Genomic DNA, 20,752 nt, shown 5'->3' on the forward strand with positions numbered 1-20,752 from the left:
TCTATGCAGGTTGGTATGATTTTCAGTGGGGGTCTGATAATCCAGATAAACATTAGTTCAAATTCCATCAAGGCAGTTTGAATTGTTTTTCCATTATTCATTCATGAGATGTGGGCATGACTAACAATTTTATATATATTTAATATATATTCATTGAAACATTTTTGGTAATAACAAATAACTAGTAGGACCATAATATTTATGCAAAGCTATTGCCTCCCAATTCGGCGCCCACAAGGATCTCAGGTACTTGCACTGCATTGACTGCTGCTCTCTTCGCTTATCAAATTCTACACACCACCTTTGCCTAAGGTGAGGCCTACTGAGATTTTCTAGCACTTTTGTGCAATGGATGAAAAGCTCAACTGGTCCATTTGCCATCTATTAACAGTCTGGCCTGTAAAAGTGTGATAAGTGTTGCTGCCTCTCACCCCCCCCCCCCCCCCCCACATTCTGCATCCATACTGATCGGCTATTAGTTACTGTAAATTACCCTCCAACTCCATTTTCAAATTTTCCAACAACACTACTGTAGTATCAAATAACAATGAATTGGAATACAGGAGAAAGATTGCAAGTCCAATAGCATGGTGCCAAGATAACAACCTCTAGTTCAATGCCAGTAAGAAAAATAAGATGATCACTGACTTCAGGAAAAGGGGGCAGAGATCACACCCCTGTCCATATTAATGGTGCTGAAGCTGAAAGAGTCAATAACTTCAAGTTCTTAGGAATAAATTTCTCCTATTACTTAACCTGGGACAAGCACCTCAACTTTCTTAGTACACCATGGGAGTTTGGCATATGACCCCTGTCCCTCAACAACTTCTACAGGGGCATCATCAAAGACATATTTACTTAAAGCATCACAACATGGTACGGCAGCTGCTCTGCTCAAAATCAAAAGCAACAAACATGAAGCTCAGTGTAACAGCAGAAGCTTCTCTCCCCTCCATGGGCTCCATGCACATCTCCTGCTGTCTAGAGAAGCCAGCCAACATAATGAAAGACCCATTACACCCCAGACACACTGACTTCTTCTTCACATCAGGGAGAAAGAAGGATTGAAAGTGTGAAAGCTCACACCTTAAAGCTGGTTTAAAGACAGTTTCCTCCCTACAGCCATCAGAAAGCTAAGCATTGTCCAGGTCAAAGAATCCTTCTTTATTGGTATCCTACCATGGTCCTCGGCATTCATTCCCTCCAGCACTGCTTTACTGTGGTTGAAGTTCATACCACCTTTAAAATTAACCAAATTTCTTGTCCAGCAGGTCTGTCAGCTTCCATCAGGACAAGGTCTGCAGTCTTGTGGAAACACCACCATTTCCAAGAACCCTTCAAGGCACACATTAATGTGAAGATATATTTGTGAAGATATGTTTCTCCATCATCACTGGATCTGAACTTCCTGACCAACAAGTTTTGTGGCAATGCCTTCAGCAAAAGGAATGCAGTGTTTCAAGAACATGAACAAAGTGCTATTAGGGATGACAATAAATGCTTGTCAGAGGAACTACTGACATGGTCTTTGCCCTCAGACAGCTCCAAGAAAAATGCAGAGAACAAAACAAAGGACTCTACATCACCTTTGTTGACCTCACCAAAGCCTTCGACACCGTGAGCAGGAAAGGGCTTTGGCAAATACTAGAGCGCATCGGATGTCCCCCAAAGTTCCTCAACATGATTATCCAACTGCACGAAAACCAACAAGGTCGGGTCAGATACAGCAATGAGCTCTCTGAACCCTTCTCCATTAACAATGGCGTGAAGCAAGGCTGTGTTCTGGCACCAACCTTCTTTTCAATCTTCTTCAGCATGATGCTGAACCAAGCCATGAAAGACCCCAACAATGAAGACGCTGTTTACATCCGGTACCGCACGGATGGCAGTCTCTTCAATCTGAGGCGCCTGCAAGCTCACACCAAGACACAAGAGAAACTTGTCCGTGAACTACTCTTTGCAGACGATGCCGCTTTAGTTGCCCATTCAGAGCCAGCTCTTCAGCGCTTGACGTCCTGCTTTGCGGAAACTGCCAAAATGTTTGGCCTGGAAGTAAGCCTGAAGAAAACTGAGGTCCTCCATCAGCCAGCTCCCCACCATGATTACTAGCCCCCCCACATCTCCATCGGGCACACAAAACTCAAAACGGTCAACCAGTTTACCTATCTCGGCTGCACCATTTCATCAGATGCAAGGATCGACAATGAGATAGACAACAGACTCGCCAAGGCAAATAGCGCCTTTGGATGACTACACAAAAGAGTCTGGAAAAACAACCAACTGAAAAACCTCACAAAGATAAGCGTATACAGAGCCGTTGTCATACCCACACTCCTGTTCGGCTCCGAATCATGGGTCCTCTACCGGCACCACCTACGGCTCCTAGAACGCTTCCACCAGCGTTGTCTCCGCTCCATCCTCAACATCCATTGGAGCGCTTACATCCCTAACGTCGAAGTACTCGAGATGGCAGAGGTCGACAGCATCGAGTCCACACTGCTGAAGATCCAGCTGCGCTGGATGGGTCACGTCTCCAGAATGGAGGACCATCACCTTCCCAAGATCGTGTTATATGGCGAGCTCTCCACTGGCCACCGTGACAGAGGTGCATCAAAGAAAAGGTACAAGGACTGCCTAAAGAAATCTCTTGGTGCCTGCCACATTGACCACCGCCAGTGGGCTGATATCGCCTCAAACCGTGCATCTTGGCGCCTCACAGTTTGGCGGGCAGCAACCTCCTTTGAAGAAGACCGCAGAGCCCACCTCACTGACAAAAGGCAAAGGAGGAAAAACCCAACACCCAACCCCAACCCACCAATTTTCCCCTGCAACCGCTGCAATCGTGTCTGCCTGTCCCGCATCGGACTTGTCAGCCACAAACGAGCCTGCAGCTGACGTGGACTTTTTACCCCCTCCATAAATCTTCGTCCGCGAAGCCAAGCCAAAGAAAGAAATGCTTGCCATCCCAGCATATTCCTATCCTGGAAAATGAACAAGTGATAAATTATACAGATTCCAAAAGCTGCTATCTAGTCATTGTTAGTTTACTTATTTATTACAAATATTTTACTTATTGTTGTTAAATGAATGTAAATAGCATACACAGTAAAATAGAAAAATCCAGCCACTTTAATGCCACAACACTACAACTAGAACTCAAGCAGCTTTTCTTGGAGCTTATATTCCATGCAAGTTTCAAGAAATAAGTTTGTAGCTTTTTAGTGGAATTTTGTTAACTCCATGTAACATGATGTGATTGATAGGAACCGGAATCAGATCTGATGACCTCACTTTAGAACAAAATAGAAAGCAGCCAAGTCCTGGATTCTTGCTGTTATTATGAGGGAAAATTTGGTTTCTTTCTGCACTCGATAACTTTATTCCGCAGATACTGCATTTAGGCAGATTCAGTGTTCCCACCATGAATTAATGTTCACAGGAACTGATCATTCATCACATCTGACTTTGTTTACTCACTGTTGGCAAGCTGTTTCATTAAAAACATCAGATTGCTTGATGCTGTTCTCGACCAAAGTTCAGCCCTGTAATTCCTTCACCCCCCCCCCTCCCCACCCAACCCCACCCGCAGCAGCTATGTTTCAGTAATGACCAGCAACAGAAACACATCCTAAATATGAGCTAGGAGGTAAGGTGGGGGAGAGAGGTACTTTTGCACAGCGATAGAATCTGAGAACTTACAGGTTATATTTTTTCATATTGTGTGAACAGCAATATAACTTTCTTTAAATATATTGTTTTATAATTATTTCACCTTTTTCCCACCAAACTGTTGATGATGTCAATGTCGTGGCAAGATTTAGCCATGAGTGAGAAGGTACTCTCCTTCTCATTTCTCCAATTCCCTCGCACAAATGAGTGAGCAAAGTGATAAAAACCAACCTAGAATACAGAAAATAAAGGTGTTCACTCATTTTATTTAAAAAATTGTAGTACTGAACTAAATGAACGCTGTTAGTAGTTTTTTAAAATGGATCTATGCTAATCAAATGTAATGTTGTGTGATTAATAGTCACCCCAATCAGATCTGATGATCACACTTTAAAAAAACAGAAAGCAGTCAAACTGAAAGGTAAAATAATCCACAACTTCAAAGTTCCAACTAAAAAGTGAACATTTCCAGGATTTTGAAAAACACTTCAAAAGTGACTAGATTCCAGCATATTCAATTAGATAGCTCTTCCAAACAGCTGAAAGAAAAATATAGGATAACTAGCCTTCGAGTACAAATTAGAAAGTACAATTCTATTCTACATTTTTTTTCACTAAATGTGCCCCATGAACAAGGCTACAGGAAATTTTATGTATTAACTTATGGAAAGCAGATTAGAAAAGATGAATGAAGTCATGGTCTCTGTTTACAATTAACATTTATGCCTTTCCTGTTGGTTATAATTAACATTTATGCTTTCCTGTTGGTTACATTCGTGAGAATTCCACTAGTACATAAGTGCACTGGGAATTGCTCAATATGATAACCAACAAGTGAGCTGACCATAAAAGGAAAGAAAATTTACAATGATTAAAAGGATAAAGAAGTAAACCAAGAGGGAAAATATGAGTTGCTAAATGCATAATGGAAAGGAAAGGAAGTGTGATTATGGAAAAGAAGTAGGTAAAAAAAATGTTGAAAACCATTCACAAGCACTTTGTCTCATAATGAAAAAGGCAAAGACAAATAAGATAGAACAATGGGATTCCAAATCTGATTTACAGTCAACATCAAATTGGTGACTTTTGACAGCATGTCATTGGAGTTAAAACTTCACATGAGCTTCATCTGAACAATGCATCTAACTTTTCTATGGCAAACTCTTACTTACCTGGCATTTCTGTGCTTGGAATGCACAGGCAACTGGCAAAATATTCTAAAAACATGAATCAATTTCATGCATATTTTTCAAAAAGGTTTATTTGAATTTTTCTCCATCCTCCTGCAGCCCTTTGTCCCTTGTGTTTACAAATGGCAGTTCATACCAATTACTTCATTAACTGTATTGTATTTCTCCCATCAATTCACTCTGTCAAATGAGAATAAATGTGATAACAATTTTTATTAGTTTATTTATGTTAGTGTGGTTTTAGGCTTATTAGCAGCTTTGAAAATTTGGCACTTCACGTGATGGGAGTGCCTTGATGGGATTGGATTATTTTTTTCTGTATTTCATCTTCATACAGATTAGTCTTAAAATACAGAACTGAAGTGTAAAATATTATTTAAAAAGGGAAGATGACATATAGATCAGCAACTTAAGAGTTTTTTGCTTAGAATACTAGTGCATGATGTATCACACTGTTTTTTTCCCAAAAAAATATTTCCGGCATCCCCATTCTCCATGAATGTTATATAACTGGGAGTAAACTGCATTAAGTTGTTAATCAACAATTAATATTGAGGCTTCTGGTTGCAAAATACTCATTTAGGTGAAGTTCCAGATATCTGTAAATAACTATGAAACTTAGTATCTTTTGAAGAAAGAGAACAAAAGTATGGGGACAAAAAAAAATACCCTTCACTGCAAAAACATACCAGTTCTTAGGAGCACATGAAATAATCATGGCCATGAGCTTAGACTTTGAACTGTTCTGTCTTTAAATAAAATCATGGCTGATCTAAACTTGGGTCAACTTCACTTTGCTGGCATGTCCAGTAACCTCAAGTCCTCTGCAGTCCATCAATAAGCCTACTACAGTTGTATAAATGCAATGACTCAGCCTCCAAAATTTTCTGGGATGGTGTTCCAAACATTCACAAAGTCAAAAATATCTTTCCTCATCTGCCTTAAATGTGAAACACCCCTTGTTCTTAACTTGTGGTCCCTAGTCCAAACAGCTCCACAAGAGAAAAGCCATTAGAGAGATAATAAGAAGGGGTACGGATATAAAGGGCTTCAAAGTCAGGCAAGAAGAACACGAAATCAGTCTATTCGCCGATGACGTGCTATTGTACCTATCAGAACTGGCTAAATCTTTGGAAAAATTACAAGGAATACTAGAAAAATATGGAAGAATATCAGGATAAAAGAGAGATAATGCCATGAACAAATTGTGAATATGAAAGATACCAAAAAGGAAGAAAATTTAAATGCAAGGCGGATGGAATAAAATATCTTGAAATAGCAACTGACAATAACTTGCAAAATGTCTACAAAGTAAATTATATTCCACTTCTTGGGAAGATAGAAAGAGACCTACAGAAATGGAGAGACTTATCAATTACTTTAGAGTAAAGGATTAATTGCGTCAAAATGAAAGTGATGCCAAGACTGTAATACCTTTTTCCATCACTGCCTATTCCATTATCTAAACTTTAAGCTACTAAACAACCATATTAGGCAGTTCTTATGGAATAATAATGTACTAAGAATTGCATTGGAAAAACTGACATGGGACTATGGGCTGGGAGGACTTTAGACTCCCAGATTTCAAAAAATATTACCTAGCTGCACAGTCTTCTTCACTGAAGACAACCCTCGTCTTGGTTTTAAATGGGTATACTCTCAGTGAAGGAGAGGGAAGGAAAGGACTTTATCGATAAATGGAAGTGTCAAATCACTAAAGAAAAAGACAGCTAACCCCAATCTATTACATATGATTAAAATGTGGTAATAAATTAATGAATATAAAGAAAAATATGTAGGGATCTCAATAAAAGCCCCATTGTGTAAAAAATGTGAACATAGCCAATAAATATTAAATTTGTGGTATGACAAAGGCATATAATTAATGAGTAATTAAAACACAAATACAGAGTGGCCAATAGGACCTTCTATCTTCTTCAGCTTAGATCATTCTTAAGAGAAAGATGGGGACCAATGTTGACCCCATCTGAAAGTATTGAAATAATGGTTTGGATGGGGAATACATCCAAATTTATAACAAAAATGTACTATGCTCTCCAGAGTAAAAGTGCAAAACCAGGGTTGCAGAGGTCAAGGGAAAGATGGGAGTTGGACTTAGGTGTGGTGATTTCAGAAAGAAGCTGGTCAGATTGGTGAAAGGACAGCATGACGTGAATTATAAATACAAGGTATGGATTGGTTCGGTATAATTTTTTTGCACCAATTATATCTTACCTCACAAGTTACAGATCAAAAGCCGAAATTTCAAAGATGTGTTTCAGATGTGGGATTGAGACAGGAACTTTTCTACATGCCACGTGGTTGTACGTGAAAATGAGGCCATTTTGACAAGAAATCACAGAAAAATTAACCAGGATAACAGGAGAAGCCTGTTATCTATTAGGTAATTTCATGGAAATAAGTGACAAATTGATCAAATATCAAATCTCATTTATAAAAATAGGACTGGTGGCCGCGAAAAAATGTATTGCAATCACTTGGAAGTCTGACCCCCCCCCCCCCTACTTATAGCATGAAGGGCTGCAGAAATGAACAGCTGTATACCCCCTATGGAAAAAAAAAATCACACACAACTTAAAGAACAAACACGGCACTTTTGTAAAGGTCTGGCAGCCACACCTGGAGCCCAGATACAGTAATAAAAAGGAGAAACAAAATGGCTGTAAAAGTAACTATTATACATACAAAAATTTAGTTTTGCCAATTGTACTTAAACAGATTAAAATATATGTAAACTCTGACGGTGAAAGGATCTGTATGTGTGGAGGGGAGGGGGAGGGAGGGATTGCTTTGTTGTGTTTGAAAGAAGAAGTTTAATATATTGTGTATTTAAAATGTTACTATGTATTTTTTTTTAAAAAGCAAAAATAAAATATTCAAAAAAAGAAATTCCATCTTTTGCATACTTCGAAACATTTTTGTTTCCTTAAGATAAATTCCCATTCTTCAAAACTCCTTGAGCCTCAATCTGTTCAATTTTACCTTGCAATTTTCAATGATTCTAACTCCTTTATACCAAGAATCAACTGTAGTAAATTTTCTCTGAACCAACTCTAATCCATCCTTGAAAAAAAAAACTAAGCAGATGCTCCATTTGTAGCCTCAGCAACATCCTGTACAGCAAGACCACTATTTTTACACTCAATTGACTATACCTTTTAATTACTTATGGCACCTGCCCAGTAACTTTCTGGCTTTCATATATGATACCCAAATCCATCTGCACAAAACATTTTGTAGTTGCTTTCCATTTGAACAATATTCTGGTTATCTATTCTTCATACTTTTGGATAATATCACCTTTCCCCACTTAATGCTCCATCTGCCGAATTTTTGCCCACTTATCTTTGAGACCCTGGGCCCTCCTCACAATTTGCTATCCCTCTTACCTTTTTATCATCAGCCAATTTGACTTCTTAGGATTCTATTTTGTTCAAGAAGGATCAATGTGAAACATTTTATCATATCATTAAAGATCTTCACAAGGACATTTGAAAAGGATTGTCATAGCAATCTGTCCTATTCAAGCTCTACAAATTAAATCAGGAACCCCTACCCACTAATCCAGAGATCTCCTAATGACCTATAACACACACGGCTACTTTTGGACTGCTGTGACAGTTCAAATGAAGATCAACCATGAAGCCGCATCTGTGACCCTTCACTTGGGTTCAAATGGTTGGAACTCCACAGATGGGACTGTTATATGAACTACCTTGACATGATGTGAATTACAGTGTTGTCTTTCTACGAGTTAGAAACTAAGTTGACCTGATATTAGGGAGATTAGAAAGATTCTATGGCACTACTTGAAGATCAACAGGGACTTTTTCAAATATCGAACAAAACTTTTCTAGATCAACCACTATCAGAAAAAGTATCACTACTATACTATTTATAATCAGCACACATTTTCACACATTAAAATTCTGATAATTTGGTACATTATGAACTTTGGTGGTGCCAGACTAGCTAATTTTTATGACTGTTAGGTGTTATGTTTATTACTCCAACACACTCTTGATGAGACGAATACTGCTGAAGGAACTCAGGATGTCAGGTAATGTCTAAGAAGGACAAGCCAGATTGAGACCCTACATTAGAGTTTTGATCCCAAATGTTAATTATCTCTCTCTCCACAGATGTTGCCTGACTTGCAGAGTTCCACTAGCATTTTGTTTTATGCTTTAGAATCTAGCATCTGCAGTTTATTGCACCTATAGTTTAATTCATTTCTCTTCTAAGATGTTACTCAGGATCATAATACATTTTCTTGTAAACTCAGTAAGTTTAAAAGGAGCACAAGAAATCAGGCTCCAGTGAGTGAAGAGGGAGTATGGAAACTGAAACCCAGGTGAATGGAAAGGGGGTGAAGCAACTTGGACTCTGATGAGTTAACAAGGAGTGAACCAGATATTGGCAAAAGCTGATTTTTGGACAAATTTGAGAAAAATGTGATTGTCTTTGAGAATAAACAGGAAAATACTAAAAATCAGAATCATTTTATTCCCAAACAGCATAGACACCCCAGCCAATGAAATCATAATTCCTGAACCTTTCCTGTCAAGTTGTGTGTTTGATAAGATTATCTCTCATTTTTCTAAAAAACCTGAGAGCGTAGGGCTTGTGTCAGGGATCAATTTGGTAAATCAGGGGTGTCAAACTCAAATTCACGGAGGGCCAAAATTAAAAACTTGGACTAAGTTGAGGGCCGAACTAAATATTTATTGAAAATTTTCAACAACATCTGCATGTTTTCTCTTCTTTCAACATATGTAATGTTAAACTTTTTCTTATTAAAATAAATGTTTAATAGTAGTTTTGGATAAACTCTATCCAGAAGCATTAACAAATGAGAAATAAAATATTCAATAAATAATATTTATCTATAGAGGATTTGTCAAATGTTGCTAGTGTGCTGTCGAATAGTAAAATCTGAGGGCTATTGAGAATGTGGGAGAATAACATGATTCCTGAAACAATCAAATGGGTGACTGATTGTGGGCATGAACTCTAGCAGGGTTATTTGCCATGCCCTTTTTCCATTGGTACAGATATCCTTTGATTTACACACTTTTCAAGTTTTATGCCTAATGAGCTTGTATCCAGGTGCAGGGCCATTTTTAACCAGGAATATATTTATCACTGTGACATGAAATTATTGGAAATCGTTTTACCCTGAGATTAAAGTTCGTAATACTTACTCAGGCCTGTGTGCGGGAGGGCGGGGTTTGCGGGCGATCGGGTTGGACAACGACAGTGCGGGGGCATCGGCTCTCGCTGCAGGGTGGCATCTCGGCGGATCAGCGGCCCCGTCACCGTGAGTTGCAGGTCGGCCTGCGGCAGGGAGGGGGAGTGGGCAACGGTGCTGGCGAGGTCAGGCCCCCCCTGAGTTTCTGCCGGACCCCCCTTGACCTGCTGAGTTTCTCCCGGACCTCCCTTGACCTGCTGAGTTTCTGCTGGACCCCCCTTGACCTGCTGAGTTTCTGCCGGACCCCCCTTGACCTGCTGAGTTTCTCCCAGACCCCCTTTGACCTGCTGAGTTTCTCCCTTCTGGTGTTTTTACGAGAACCACAGACTTTCGCTCATACATTGATGAAGGGGATCAAGGGCCAAACATTGTCAGGTACCTCTCTGCTGGATAAAGGATACGGTTTAACCCGCTGAGTTTCTCCAGTGTTGGGTTTTCACGAGGTAGAGTCAAAGGGCCGAAGGGCCTGTTTCTGATCTCTAATGTTCTATGGACCCTGCTCTTCTTTCCGTGCCGGTGTCCCAGGACCTTTCCAGGGCAGTCTCCGCGCTCAGGACCACGCTGGGATCCCGGTCAGCGGTGGAGGAGCAGGTGAGCGCGGCTAATCCTGATCCAGCCCACGCCACTCCCGAGATTGGCGGGGGGTTCCACCCTACCTGCCCGACCAGCCTCGCTCTCCACGTGTACTCCGGGCACCCACCGTTAGTCTGGCGGGAAGGCGCAGGGCGGCCAGCGGCCGGCGCCCCCATCGCCCGGTGGGAAGCCCCAATCTTCCCTCCGGCGTCCCGACTCCATCTGCAGCTCCAAGAAACGCTATGCCACTGAGGTTCCGGGCGCTGGGAAGTGGCCTTGGCTTCCCCTGACACCGGCCAGGCCGCACTGCAGTGGGGGGGTGGGCGGGGGGACACGACAGCGTGTTTATAAAACCACCCACCACTACTTTTCAAGAACCAGGATTTTTCTCTCTCTCTCTCACCCTGGGACACAGCGGTTACTGTGCATGCGCTATACTGGCGCGGCGGCCAGCGGGCCACCTCTAAAACATTTTTGATATGATCTTGCGGGCCAAATATAATTATATATTTGGCCCGCGGGCCAGAGTTTGACATTTGTGTGGTAAATATTTATCACACTCTCATAATCAAATATATATCCTTCCTTTTGAAGCAAGAACACAACTGTACACAATATTCCAGGTGAAGTCTTATCAGGATACTATACATTCAATCATAATCTGAACATACAAGATTTTTTTTAATGAGATTTCTAAATTTTCAGTGCTCATTTCTCAGCAGGGTTTTGCAATAAGACCACACATTAAACAAGCTTTATTCATATGTATTTATTTGTTAATACACAAACCTGTGAAACAATTCACTGAAATAGCTCTGTATGGAAAGAAACAATCAGCAATTTGATTTCAAGAAGATCTATAATAATGTGCACTTTGAAATTAAAATAGAAAATCAAATCTCATCATGAAACCATTGATTTGATGTAGTCATCCTGATAAATATTTTAAATTTTAAGGGAAATAAAACAATTTTACCATCATAACATTTAGATGTTTTTTTTAATTTACTTTAAGTAATGAAATGCCCTGAGACTAATATTGAGAAATCACTCAAACATACTTGCTTTATATCAGCGAAAGCCTTGAGTCTCAAGAGCTCTGAATTAAATAACAGCCAAATGTACCCCCATATACCTACCAGAAAGGAAAAGAGCAGGATATCTATGTAGACCTATCCCAATGCCAACCCACAGGAGATGAGCTTTATTTGATGTGTACTTCATAATTCTGTTTTGTTTTTCATAATTTGATGAAATGAAATAGAAATCTGATTATTACCTTGTCAAAAAGAAGCTGTTGAAAACTGCAGTAATAAATTAAAATAACACATATATAATGTTCAGAATCAGGAAACAAAATCCAATCAGTATTCTCTTTTAAACTGTGGTCTTTTTTTGTAGCTTGAGCCTTATAACCTCTCATTATGACTGTTAAAACTCCTTAAAATTTTATCAGAAATAATTTTAAAAACCTAGCAATCATTAAGTTTCGGGTATTTAATTGTTCAGCTGGGGAGAGGTGGAATTACACATCCACTTCCATTGCCCCAAAAATCCAATCAGTATTGATTCAAATTGAAAACAACAATTCAAGAATCAAATAACATAGTACAGCATAGGCCCTTCAGCCCTCAATGTTGTGCCAAACCATATATCCCTTCCTAAAAAATAACTAAACTATCCCTACCCCATAACCCCCTTTCTTTCATCCATGTGTCTGTCTGAGTCTCTTAAATGGTCCCAATGTAGCATAAATTCTTTTTACTGACAATTCACGTACATTTTTGGTTATAAACTGTTCAAATTTCTAAAAGCCTCAATATGCTATCAAGCAAACCTATTTTGATTCTTTATGCAATTTTCTGAAGAATAAATGGTCTCCTTTTGTTAGTCATGATTTAGATTCTTTTAAATAAGGTTATTGACTTCCAAAAACATTTATTATCCTTTACATTTTGATGGGAAAGAACAGGAAGATTAGTATATTTGTGTTTATCTTTAAAATAAGTTTTGGAATTAATATTGAATACATTATTCTCTGAAGGTATTTTATTTTGTGGTAGATGGATTCCAAAGACTGTCATTTTCAAATAAAAGTTGGTCCTGTTTTCTAAAATATTGTCAACATACATTTAAATCGTAAGAGAGTAAAGGTAAAGGTTCCATTATTGTCACATGGATGTAACATACATGAAATTCTTTAATTTTTGTCTTCTGTCAGGCAGAAAGAGCGAGCGTGCCACTTTGCCCAGCACCCCTCACTTGCAGTTCTAAGGTGGTCTCCCCTCCAGGTACTGACCAGTCCTGTGCCTGCTTAATTTCCAAGATCAGATAATCCCAGGCTATTAGGTGCTCCACTTTGCCTCTTAAAAGAGATGCAAAACTGAAAATATTTTTGTACATAAATTTCTTACTGTTATTTGCACCAGGTTATCTTTCACCTTTCAATAGCTCATGGCAAGATGACTAACAGTCAAAGTTCAGGTGCAGCCAACATTCAGTTTCATCTCACAATTGGTTCTCTAAAGCTGTCCAGCTCTTGCAATAATTTCAGTATCCAGTTCTCAAGACAGATTAATATCACAAAACAAACTGGTTGTTTGGTGAAAGGTACAGGGCAAGCAGGTTGGAGCAGGTAGAAAAGAATAATCACGGCAAAAGATAAAGATAAAAGGAAGAGATTTTTTTTTAAATTTTGCTTTTTAAACCTCCAATTAAAAAATTCTAGCATCTTGTAGGTAGGTATTTAAAAATAAAATAGTATTCTTATATTATTTTTTTCTTAATGTCTATTACCTTGAATCCTGTTAAGCTTTTAGATTTCTGTCACTGATATACATTGAGCAAGCTACTAAATTCATTAAGAATGTCTGTCCCTTTAATTGACGAAGAAAAAAACCTACCAAGCCTTTAATGAAGAACTAAGTAATACTCACAGGTTCCAGATGTTGGATGTGGACCACTTCTCCTATCACTCCCTGGCTTAGCAGCTCCTGCATAAATAGACCATGACATCATTCAGTGATTTGCATCTTGCAATCAGCACCCAGTTTTCCAATGATATCACATGCAGCAATATCCAATCAAAACCTAGCATGCAAATTAGACTCCAAAATTCATACAAGCCCCTACACCACAGCTCATGAATCCCCTCTACATCATTGTTGACATCTGAGTCAGACTTTGACTTTCTTTTTCCCTTTATTCTCTGTGTTGTGAACATGATGGAAAATTCCACTTTTAAAAAAGCAAGAGGGCGGTTCTGTGGGCAGAGCTAAGAACTAAGAGACTAAACAGACTACCCAGAAATAATCTTGTCACTCAAATGAGCTCTGGGCTTTCACAGGAAATAGCCTGGTTTAGCACACACAGAAATGAAACACAAAAGCAATCTTCAGGTCTTTCTGTCCGCCATTACATTTTTGTTGCAGATCTGTTTGAGATTAAATTACTACTGATCACTTAAACCTCCAATGTGCAATTTTTTTATCGTTAGGCAATCATAATCACAAGTATCAGAAAGTCAGATACAAACAACCAAATTAATCAACTTAACTTGCATTATCAAAATCCATTGAGCGCACAGGAAGATCATAAACATTACTATTATTGTAACCAAAGGGGATTTCCACAAAAGGTGAAATGAAATTTCTCAAAGTCCATGTATAACATATAGCACTGAAAAAAAACCAACCAGTTTGTATTTTGTTGTTTTCATACTAGACAGTACATTAAAAGCTTTGCATTCCTGATATTGGCAGACCCATACCAATCCTTAAATGCCTGATATACCTGGAGTTCAATGAACAATCTGGCCAAAATCTATTAATTAATTCAAAAATTCTATGAAGTCTTATTAAATCCTTCAGCTACAAAAAATTCAGTTATTTTCCTCTGATCTTGACCATGCAATCCTCTGCCCTGTTTTCCTTTCTCACATGGGTCACTTTTGCTTGAAAGTGTCTACTTGTTTTGGCCATCAACTCTCATCTTCTCCTGATTTCTTTCTAACTCTCATTTGTCCTCATGTCCTCTCTGAGTTTACTTTGTCCAGAGAGGGTACTTCAACTTCAGAAACACTGGAGCAACACCATGAAGAGCATGGTCCAGAAATCCAGAAGCAGTGTAAAGAATAGAACTCCACAGCTCCAGAAATAAACAAATGTCAACAGGAAGATTAAAAACTCGATCAGTGATCTTTTCCAACCACACTGTCCATTCCCCACAGTGGAACTGAGCTGCTGGAGCTGATTAAGGCTGGTACCTCAGTCCTGAACAATTGCTGCAGTTCATATCTGCTATGACCATGCTAAAATAAAGAAATTAGTTTTTGATATGACTAGATCGTGATTTTTTTTTGTTAAAATGGTTTGAAGACCACATCAAAAACATGACCATAGGGTCGATTAAGATGCAAGGCTAACTCAAAACGATCCAAGTCAACTTGCTTCATTCCCTGGAGTTCAGCAAACTGGAAAAGCATTGTTAGTTAAGCTGCAATGGTGGCTTCAGAGGCAATCAATATGGTCATGATGCAATGCAAGGAAACAGCTTCATCATCAGAAAAATGGTGGGCCATCTCCTCATAGAAGATATAATGCACAAAAACATTCTGCCTAAGCTTATTGATGTGTAATCACCAGCTTGAAAGAATAAAAGGCTGCCTATTTTAAGGCTGATCTACTGCTGTTAATTCTGAATAATCTTCATAAACTACTGATGGACCAGTGTGACAATCTGTTCATTCCAATGAAAAATCAATTTTTCGCATTCAAAAAAACTCACTCTTTAATACACCAAAAATCACATTTAATGTCCTCTGATCACATGGTGTGCAAAGGCATATGGAAGCTAAACACAACTCCATTGACTCTAGGAAGCTTTGAGCATTTCAAGAAAGATTGAGCCACTTGAGAATTGTGAAGCTCCACTTCAATTCTCCAAAACATAGGTGAGTATGAATCACTACAAGGATTAAGAGGTTCTTCATCCATGAAGATATTCAGAAAGAAAAAGTGAGCCAAAGGAAGAAATCCTAACTCTAGGAAAGAATGCTGAAAGCATGAGTCTTTGTTGAGTCCATCAGGAAAGACACAAGTATAAGATGGTTACCAATCCAAGACAACAGAGGCAATCATAGGAGGAGAAACAAACTCTGCAGGTCACGGAGGATAAAAGGCAGTCGGTGTTTTGAGTCTGAATCCTTCTTCAGGGGTCCATTATAGTTGACTTTGTGTTAAAATCCCATGAACAATTTGCTGAAGGATTGTATATAAATATATATTATACTAATAGGAATAATATAAAAATCTTGACTTCAGTATTCTGTATTGCATTTAATTATTTTATGACTGAAGTACATTTTGAGATTTTTAAAAAACACATCTTATCGAACATCTTATCTTTGAGTTTCTGAAAAACATCAATACAGAAAGCCCACAGGGCTGGTCAGGAAGTGCCCAGGTTAGGATGGGAAGTGAGGGTAGAGACTGCTGCAACATTGGCGACGAATGTTCTTGGCCACAGGAGTCGTACCAAAGGATTGGAGGGTGGTAAATGAAAGGTTAGTGGGAAAATCTAAGGAACTATAAACCAGTGACTCACGTCAGCAGTAGGCAAACTATTGTAGACGATTTCTATGGATAGGATTTGTGAGCATTTGAAGAAACATTGTCTTACTTGGGATAGTCAACATGGCTTTATGAGGGGAAGGCTGTGGCTCACAAACATAATTGAATTTTTGAGATGACAGTACAGATGGATGAAAAAAGAATGGTGGATGCAGTGTATGGCTTTTGGCTAGGTTTCCCATGGTAGGCTCATCCAGAAAGTCAAGAGGCATAGGAAACAGAAATTTAGCTGCATGGATAAGGAATTTTACTGGCTCATAGAAGGCAGAGGGTGGTAATATATGGAACGTATTCTGACTGGAGATCAATTACTAGTGGAGTTCTGCAGGGATCCGTTCTGGGACCCCTGCTCTTTGTGATCTTTATAAATAACTTGGATAAGGTGGGTTAGTAAGTTTTCAGATGACACGAAGATTAGAGGTGTTCGTGAATAGTAAAGAGTTGTTGTAGGCTACAATAAGATAGAGACAGGGTGCAGAGATAGGTGGAGAAGTGGCAGATGTAATTCAATTCAGATAAGTATGAAATGGTAAACTTAGGAAGACAAGGTTAATGGCAGGATTCTTAGTAGATTGGAGGAATGGGAGATCTTTGCTTATCTATTCTCCAATAAGGAACCACTTGCACAAAATTTACCCAAATTTTCTTCCGTGGCTTTGAGTCCATTTGTATTTGATAACAATTTTGTAGAGACTCAATATTAAAAGCTATACACAAGTGTTGAAGTGTGATCACAGCTAGAATGTATAGAAGTGACTAGAATCAGTATAGAGAAGGATATTTACAATTATAAGTAAAACATGAAAGTCTGCCTACACCATGGTTGAAGTAAAAACACAATGCTGGAGAAATTCAGCAGGTCAAAAATATAGCAAAGATAAAACAAAATAACCGATATTTCAGACTTGAGCCCTTCATCAAGGTTAGAAAAATGTCAGCAGGCGTCTGAATAGAAGGGTAAGGGGGAGGCGTGGTCAAAAAGGCAGGAGGTAATAAGTGAAGAAGGGAGGGAGGGCATAGCAACAAGCAAGGGAAGGAGAGATGGCTAGGTGAATAGAGAGGGAAGGGGTGGTGAGTTTACAGTGGAAAGGGAAAGGAGAGGGAAAGGAGAGCAGGTTAGCAGAAACCAGAAAAGTCATTAATGCCCTCTGTTTGGAGAGTGGCCAAATGGAAAAATTATATTTACAATTATAACAAAAATTTACAATTATAAAGTCATCAGATTTCATGAGGATGTTGATGGGACTGGAGGGTTTAAATTATAAATAACAGTTGAATAGGCTTGGAATTTCTTCCTTTAGGAATAGGAAGTTGAGAAGAATAATTGAATTGATTTGTTTATTGCCGCATGTACCAAGATACAGTATCAAAACATTGTTTTGAATGCTTTCCAGGCAAGTCAACTCATATCTCAGAGAGTGAAATAATAAACAAATATACACCAGTTGTCTTACAACAGTAAGTCAAATAGTGCAGGGCATAGTGTTAAGAAAACAAAATGCACAAAAGTAAAGTTAAAGGCGTGATTTTTTTTAACCAGTGATAGATCCATTTAGAAGTCTGATAACACCAAAAGTAGACACTGTTCTTGAATCTGGAGATTTTGTTTTCAAGTACATTCACCTTTTGCCAATCAGAAGGGAGAGATGAGTGCCTGACCAGAGTGAGATTAGTCCTTTGATATGCTGGCATCTTTCCAAAGCAGCAGGAGGTATTTATCGAGTTGATAGAAGGTAGGCTAGTTTTTGTGATGGCCTGAGATGCATTCACAAATCACTGCATTTTCATGAGGTCTTGGAATGTTAAGTTGCAATGTTGCAAAACACTAGCACCAAAGAACATTGCAGCACAGAAAACAGGCCCTTGGCACTTCTAGTCTGTACTGAACCATTAATCTGCCTAGCCCCACTGACCTGCACCCATTCCATATACCTCTGTATCCCTCCCATTAATGTAACTATCAAAAATGTTCTTAAATGTTAAAATTGAACCCGCATTCTCTTCAGCTGGCAATTTGTTCCATACTCCCACCCATCTCTGGGAGAAGAAATTCCCCATAATGATCCCCTAGTCTTCTCCCATTTCACCCTTAACCCATGTCCTCTGGTTTGTATCTCATCTAACATCAGTATTTACTCTATCTATACCATAAATATTAATATGGTGCTTAATATAAAATAATGAGACAAAATGCAGGAAGAAGATCGATAGCATTGTGGCAAAATAATCACCTGGTACCACAAATAATGTGACATAAACTTGAAACATGAATCCATGCACTGCAGAGCTAGTTTAGTCCTGAAGCTAACCAGAATATGAAGACAGTACAGATGGACAAAATACAAATAATGAGATGCATAAGATGACAAATTGAAGACTGTTATTGAACTGGCTAAGGCACACATGTCAAACTCTGGCCCGCGGGCCAAATTTGGCCCGTGATATAATTATATTTGGCCCGCAAGATCATTTCAAAAATGTATTAGAGGTGGCCCGCTGGCCGCCCATGCACAGTAATACAACAAATCCCAGAATGCATTGGCGTCAGCCTGCTAATCGCCCCCACCTCCTCTGTTTACTTTGCAGGGTCTCACCGTGGACTCTGGTTTTGGGGCCTGGCCGGTGTCAGGGGAAGCCAAGGCCGCTTCCCAGCTCCCGGAACCGGAGGCCTTAGGCCTGACCTCGCCAGGACCGTTGCCCACTCCCCCTCCCTGCTGCAGGCCGATCCGCGACTCACGGTGACAGGGCCACTGATCCGCCGAGATGCCGCCCTGCAGCGAGAGCCGATGCCCCCGCACTGTCGTTGTCCAACCCGATCACCCGCAAACCCCGCCCTCCCGCACACAGGCCTGAGTAAGGATTATGAACTTTAATCTCAGGATAAAACGATCTTTCAATAGTTTCATGTCACAGTGATAAATATATTCCTGGTTAAAAATGATCCTGCACCTGGATACCAGCTCATTAGGCATAAAACTTGAAAAGTGTGTCAATCAAAGGATATCTGTACCAATGGAAAAAGGGCATGGCAAATAACCCTGCTAGAGTTCATGCCCATAATCAGTCACCCATTTGATTGTTTCAGGAATCATGCTATTCTCCCACATTCTCAATAGCCCTCAGATTTTACTATTCGACAGCACACTAGCAACATTTGACAAATCCTCTATAGATAAATATTATTTATTGAATATTTTATTTCTCATTTGTTAATGCTTCTGGAAAGAGTTTATCCAAAACTACTATTAAACATTTATTTTAATAAGAAAAAGTTTAACATTACATATGTTGAAAGAAGAGAAAACATGCAGATGTTGTTGAAAATTTTCAATAAATATTTAGTTCGGCCCTCGACTTAGTCCAAGTTTTTAATTTTGGCCCTCCGTGAATTTGAGTTTGACACCCCTGGGCTAAGGTAAGGGTGTTCAGTGAAATCACTGGCCAGCTGAGTTTGATGACAGCCTGATAAGTCTGTCTGTCTCAAACTACAATCAAGCCTTTAGAAGAGTAGCTCTTCTTGTTATTTTATTTCTAAGTTCTTATCCCTTTCCATGTTTGTTCCTAGCAGGAATCCGTTTTATATATATGACAAATAAAAACATTCCAGTAGCTATTTAAAAATTAATGATTCAACCTATATATAGATTTGGGCATCGTGTGTGCAACACGCCTATTTTTGGGTTTTATAAACCTTCTCCTGTTTTTTAGTTAAATTGAGCAAAACCCCTTTGATAGTGTGGAGTTTAAATCTATTACCTGGTATACTACAAGCCATCCAGACCAGGAAAGTTGCAGGGTTGGTTCCTAATCTATGTTAGCAAAGATTTTCATTTGCACAATACTTTTCACATAGAAAAATATCCTGAGGCATTTTGGAAATATTTTTGTCTAGGCAAGGACTCAACATCTTCAAAAGTATGCAAATAATACATTACTTGATTCTTTCCATTGTGTTGAAGTTTCCCCCTTTCAGATGTTGTTAAACCAAACTCCATCTTGCTGGAGATGTACTTTTTTTTTTAAATGATTCATTTTTTGTGGATATGAGTATCACTTGCAATTTCAATATTATTGGCTATCCATAATTCCCTTCAGAAAGCAGTGTTAAGCCACCAACTGAGAAACATTGCAGACCTTCACCAAAAAAATTCCTGCAATACTGTTGGACGAAGTTCAGGATTAAGCCCCAGTAATAGTGAAGGGACAATGATATATTTCCAAGACAGGATGGTGTGAATCTTGCAGGGGAACATGTAGATAGCAAGTTCCCATGCAACTGAAGCCCTTACCCTTATTGATATTCAATGCTGCACATTTAGGAAAAGCTGATTGAATAGCCCAGGCAAATAATTGCAGGGCATTTTGTAGATTGGACTTAGTGCTGGTGGATAGAATCAATGATTACTGTAGTGAGAGAC

General features: G+C 39.1%; 1 protein-coding gene across 8 annotated transcripts in view; it reads right to left on the reverse strand.

The window, feature by feature from the left end:
* The window catches only part of LOC138754411 (putative oxidoreductase YteT), a 225,795-nt gene that overhangs the window by 120,589 nt on the left and 84,454 nt on the right, over positions 1 to 20,752 (reverse strand). For 7 of the 8 annotated variants that reach the window (XM_069918645.1, XM_069918644.1, XM_069918652.1 and 4 more), the window contains 2 exons: positions 13,641 to 13,697; positions 3,773 to 3,900 (listed from right to left, as the gene is read on the reverse strand). In XM_069918645.1, coding sequence (XP_069774746.1) covers positions 3,773 to 3,900; positions 13,641 to 13,697 — 185 coding nt within the window. The remainder of the gene's footprint in view (positions 1 to 3,772; positions 3,901 to 13,640; positions 13,698 to 20,752) is intronic. The other variant, XM_069918647.1, reaches the window with a different exon arrangement.

This window comes from Narcine bancroftii, chromosome 2 (assembly GCF_036971445.1).
Source record: "Narcine bancroftii isolate sNarBan1 chromosome 2, sNarBan1.hap1, whole genome shotgun sequence".
Classification (NCBI taxonomy): domain Eukaryota; kingdom Metazoa; phylum Chordata; class Chondrichthyes; order Torpediniformes; family Narcinidae; genus Narcine; species Narcine bancroftii.